The sequence below is a fragment of the Vicia villosa genome, linkage group LG3 (genome assembly GCF_029867415.1).
Source record: "Vicia villosa cultivar HV-30 ecotype Madison, WI linkage group LG3, Vvil1.0, whole genome shotgun sequence".
NCBI lineage: Eukaryota > Viridiplantae > Streptophyta > Magnoliopsida > Fabales > Fabaceae > Vicia > Vicia villosa.
In genome coordinates this window covers 174,812,289-174,817,611 of record NC_081182.1, presented here as the reverse complement: position 1 = coordinate 174,817,611, position 5,323 = coordinate 174,812,289, and the positions used below count along the sequence as shown (strand labels likewise).

Below are 5,323 nucleotides of genomic sequence, written 5' to 3'. Positions count from 1 at the left end.
GAAGGGCCTTTTATCAAGTTGAGTGATGGTGCACGGATGCAGCTGGAAATTGGGCACATTTACCGGTTGTTTACAATTGTTAACCTACCACCCGGTGTATTTGCCCTACCGTAGTCCCCAAGAAGCCTTTCTCGAGGTTCCCCATAATTGTCTCTGTCTCTGACTTTGTATATGATTTTGACCCTGTATCTGAATGATCAGAAGCTTCTTCCTCCTTCTCTAGTTCTGGAATTACGGGTTCTATGGTTGACTCTGTCAGTCTTGCTTGTTTAGCTTGTCTGAGCCTAGCGTGCAAATATCTTTCTGGTTCTGCATCAAAAGGCAAGTCAGCTGAGGACTTTCCTCGCATACAAATATTAGAATAGATTAGTTAAAATTAAGAAAAATAACAATAATAAGCTGAAAATAAAATTTAAGTTAACGAACAACAAAATTTTAATTGAACAAAAAAAACTCTATACTATGGCAGTCCCCGGCAACGGCCCCAAAAACTTGATCGGTAAAATAGCAAGTGTACTATTTTTCCTCTGTAGTAATAAGGGGTAAATCCCCGAATGTCGATCTCAAGGACTGCGTGATGCTATAGAGTTGTGTTTCAATTCAATTAAACAAAAGTCTTTGGGGTTTTGGGTTTGGAAATTATGAATTAAATTGCAAATAAAAGTAAAAGATTGATTTGGCCAAATATGAGTAACATGTCAGGGTAGGTGTGTGCATTAACATGTAACAACTAAAAATCCTTATTTCAATAACAACTTATCAATCTTCAACTACCGATTCTCAAGAATGTTTACCCCTAATTCCTCAGCAAGCAAACCTTTAATCATTAATCATAAATCCTAATTCCTTAGCGAATTATGATGAAATTAAACAATTGAGTTATCAAGAACGACCCGGTTACTATAGGGTATTCCTATTCCTAGGAAATATGTACTATAATATAATTGTACAAAAACCCTAACATTGGCGTCGGGCGGTCCAACCTAAGTTCTAGTCATACATCAATCCCGTTGGTCCGACAAAGAAAGCTTTAGCAACATTGTACAATTAAATTGAATATGAAAGACAAATAGATTATTGAAATTTGGAAATCAAAGTCATTACAGATGTTAATCAAGAACACTCCCCTAGCATTGGGGAGTTTAGCTACTCATATCGTTAAAAGAAAACAAAATATAAAATAGACACATTATAAAAATTTAGATCAAAGTTGATCTTCAATCGCTTCCGTTCATGAAAACCTTCTTCTCTCCCAAACCCTTGTGTTCTCCAATCTTCAATAGTATATTCTTTTTTCGGCCAAAAAGTCCTCTAATTCATCGTGAAAACTTTTCTAAATAGTGCATACTCACTTAGGTCAATTGGAAATACCGAAAACACCCCCCTGGGTCCCAAATGGTGAAAAAACATAAAAGTACTCAAAATCAGAGTCACTGGCCAATACAGGTCGTGTCTGGCAATATGGGCACCCGTGTTGGCCCCATGGAACCAACCAAAACTTCTTTTTGCTTTAGACATGCTGACACGGGCCGTGTCAGTTAACACGGGCGGCCGTGTCACCCCCATGGAATCCCACTTTTCTTCTTTTTCGAGCTCAAGGTTCCGTCTCTTGACACGGCCTGTGTCCGGTGACACGGGTGGCCGTGTTAGGCCTCCTGTAATATGATATTTTGTATTTTTTTTCACACCAAATGGTCCCAATTATTCATCCAAACCAGCACACACTTAAACACAAACCAAAGTATAAAATATAGAAAAATGCAATAAAACGCTTGACAATGCAAAGGAAAGATAACTGAACTAACTGATAAATAAGCGTGTAAAAACCACCGATCACCTGCATCCTCACTTGTCGAACCAAATTTGAAGTTGGAGAAGCATGGAGAGGAAAATAAATTCGATGTTACTCTGTTCAAACAAATTGTTGGATATCTAAGGTATGGATGCAACAACCGACCTAATATAGGTTTCACAGATAGATTAATTAGCATATACATGAGTGAACCAAGAGTGTCACACATGAAGGCTGCAAGAAGAATCCTGAGATACTTAAAAGGATTGATAAACTATGGAATTCTATTTCGACGAGACTCTGAAAGTAAAGAAGCTTTGATTACTTGTTATTCATATGCTGATTGGTGTGAAGATAAAGAAGATCGAAGAACCACAACTGGTTGTTTCTTTCAAGTCTTTGGTGCCCCAATCTCACGGTGCTCGAGAAAGCAACCTGTGGTGGCATCGTCATCGTGTGAGGTTGAATATATAACAAGATCCTATGCTACACGTCAAGCAATTTAGATCAGATATGTGCTAGAAGAGATCGAGGTCGAAGTGAAGAAATCTCTGGTGCTGCAGATCGATAACAAGTTAGCTATTAATCTTGCAAAGACTCCAGGTCGCATGGAAGAAGTAAGCATATCGAAGCTAGATTTCACTTCTTAAAGGAGAAGGTAAATCGAGGTGAACTTGAAGTAAGGCATTGCTCAAGTGAAGCACAGTTGGCCGACATTTTCACCAAAGGATTAAAGATCGACAAATTCCTGAATTTGAAACAGAAATTAGAAATAGTTCAGATCGACTATGATTAGCGTATGTTCGAAAACTTGGATTATAGGAGAATATATTAAGATATTAGATATAGTTCAAATTGAGTACTCCAAGCCCAAACCCAATTACGATATATTAGCCTACTTACGATATAAATTAATTATATATAAATAGACCTAATTTATAATTCACTTTGTACAATTTAATTAATAATAAAATCCTTATTTACTTTATTTTCTCTTCCTCTCCTCACAAAAAGTAATTTAGATGGACTTTAAAACTTATTTAACTCTTTAATTTTTAACTTTTTAATATAAATAGATATATTTAATATTCCACAAAATATATTAAAATTGTAAGTACAAAGCAAACTAAATCTAAAATACACAAAATATTGATTTGCTCATTGAAATTAATTTACACTAGTCAAAATACTCCATCAATCAAATAGCTCTTTTATAAATGCATATGTTTATATACAGGTGATGGTTACCATGGTAAACTATATATTGTTTCATCAAAGTGAACTAAAATACACCAAGATAACATGCTTATTAAATACATCAATAGTAAGTATAGTAGTGTTATTTTGTTGCAATTCCTTTACACTACACTTGAAGAAAAGGAATGGGATTCAACCTTGCAACTGGAATGCCAAAAAGATCATTAGCCCTAGGAGCAGTCAATCCTGGCCGTTCATCCATCTCAATTCTTTTGCCATGATCTAAAATCTTACCCTCAGGATCAAGCATCTTCCACTCAAAGCATTGCACCAAAGCTCCAATAACAGTTGGCAACTCACGCATGGCCAAAGGCATACCAGGACAACCTCTCCTTCCAGTACCAAACGGCAGCAACTCAAAGTGATGCCCTTTCATATCTATATCACTTTCTAAGAACCTCTCAGGCCTAAACTCTAATGGATTTTTCCATATCTTTGGATCTCTTCCTATGGCCCAAGTGTTTACGCAAACGATTGAGCCTTTAGGAATCATGTGTCCATCGACCACACAATCTTGTATTCCTTTTCTAGCAACCATCGGTAGCGGCGGGTGAAGTCTCAATGTCTCTTTTATGACGGCATTTGTATATGGAAGATTTGGAATGTCTGCTTCACATACTAGTCTTTCCTTCCCTACTACTATGTCCACCTCCTCTTGTATTTTCTTTAGCACCATTGGATTGTTGTATAGTTCTGATACTGCCCATTCTAATGATATAGCAGTAGTATCTGTAGCTGCTGTGAAGTAATCCTGAAAACATTAATGATAAATTATTAATTTAGACGTTAAGGCTCAGATAAATTGCTTATTCAATGAATCTAAAAAATAATTTTTCTCTGATAATAACGATCAGAGAGTAGTAGTCTCTGAATGAATATATACTTACCAAGATCAATGATTTAATATGGTTCCTAGTAAAGTCGACTTCACAATCTTTTGCGTCAAAAACATCAAGCAAAATATCAAGAAAATCCTTCGGTTTTTCTTCTTCATTCACACTTCCACCCTCAACCTTGAATTTCTTTCTTGATTCCTCGCGATCACATATGATTCTTTCCAGAAAAGCATCATACCTCTTATGTAGATCCAATGCCTTCTTTTTGAGACCTTGAAGGTCAAAGTTTTTGCAAAATCCTATAAAATCTGAAATGTTAAATTCCCCGAAAGACTGTGTCACCTCGCGAACCAAAACCCTAGCTTGTTCGGCCTGACTGTCTGTCCCCGAGGTCTCGATGCTCAACATCATTCGCGATATTATGTTGTTAGAAAGTGACATCAAAGCTTGAGTGAGATTCAACGTCTCTTCAGACTTGGATTTATTCGCCAACATGCGAATGAACGCGTGGAGTTCTCGGGTTCTAATAGGTAAAAACTGTCCTAGGGTATGATTTCCTAGTAGCTCAAAAGTGCTTAGCTTTTTAATGAATTTCCAATATGGCCCATAATTGGCAAAAGCAAAAGTGGCATCATCATAGACAACAGTGTTGATGACAATGTTCATTTTCCTAGAAGAGTAAACTAGTTCATTTGTTTTGAGAAACTCTTTAGCGAGGGACGGAGTGTTAACAACGACGAATCGAGCATAGCCAAGTCGAAGGAATATAAGAGGGCCATATCGATCGGAGAGGTCTCGGAAGGCATGGTGAAGGAGTGGTTTGAGGAGATGAAGATGGCCAATTATTGGTAGTGCTGGTGGACTTGGAGGGTAAGGTATATAATCCTTTGGTTTGCTTTTTTTCTTAGACAAAAAAAGTTGGAGAAGGAAAACAAAGAGGACTAGAAATAGAGCTAATAAGATTGGTTGAGAAATCATCTTGTTATTGGGTTTGATTGGAAAGGAAAGTTCATGATAAGAGTTGATAATTGATCATGGCTTTATAATGAAACCAACTCTTGAGAGGAAAGAATTGGTAAGCACTCCACTAATGAAACCACCAAGTGGTACGAATATAAAATTTGAGTTGAATATTTTGTGAATTAGTTAAAAAAGACTTTTTAGTATATGAAAGTCTAGCATAACTCATTCTTTATTCTTATTATATGCACCAACATGGCAATTTAATATGTAAAAAATCTCAAAATAAATGTATTTTTAATCATATATTTTGCATAATATATATATATATATATATATATATATATATATATATATATATATATATATATATATATATATATATATATATATATATATATATACACACACTAACATAAAATATTAATAGTTATCTATTTATCAATAATTAAATTCAATAATATCAATAATTATCTAT

The 5,323-nt window shown here is 35.5% G+C and overlaps 1 protein-coding gene across 1 annotated transcript; it reads right to left on the bottom strand.

Moving 5' to 3' along the window:
• Nucleotides 1-2,988: 2,988 nt before the first annotated feature.
• LOC131656934 (cytochrome P450 93B16-like) lies at nt 2,989-4,975 on the bottom strand. The gene is made up of 2 exons (XM_058926484.1): nt 3,937-4,975; nt 2,989-3,800 (listed from the first exon to the last, which is right to left on the bottom strand). Exons 1-2 carry the CDS (start codon nt 4,861-4,863, stop codon nt 3,156-3,158), a joined length of 1,572 nt encoding a protein of 523 aa, XP_058782467.1. The 5' UTR covers nt 4,864-4,975; the 3' UTR covers nt 2,989-3,155.
• Between the last annotated feature and the right edge of the window lie 348 nt (nt 4,976-5,323).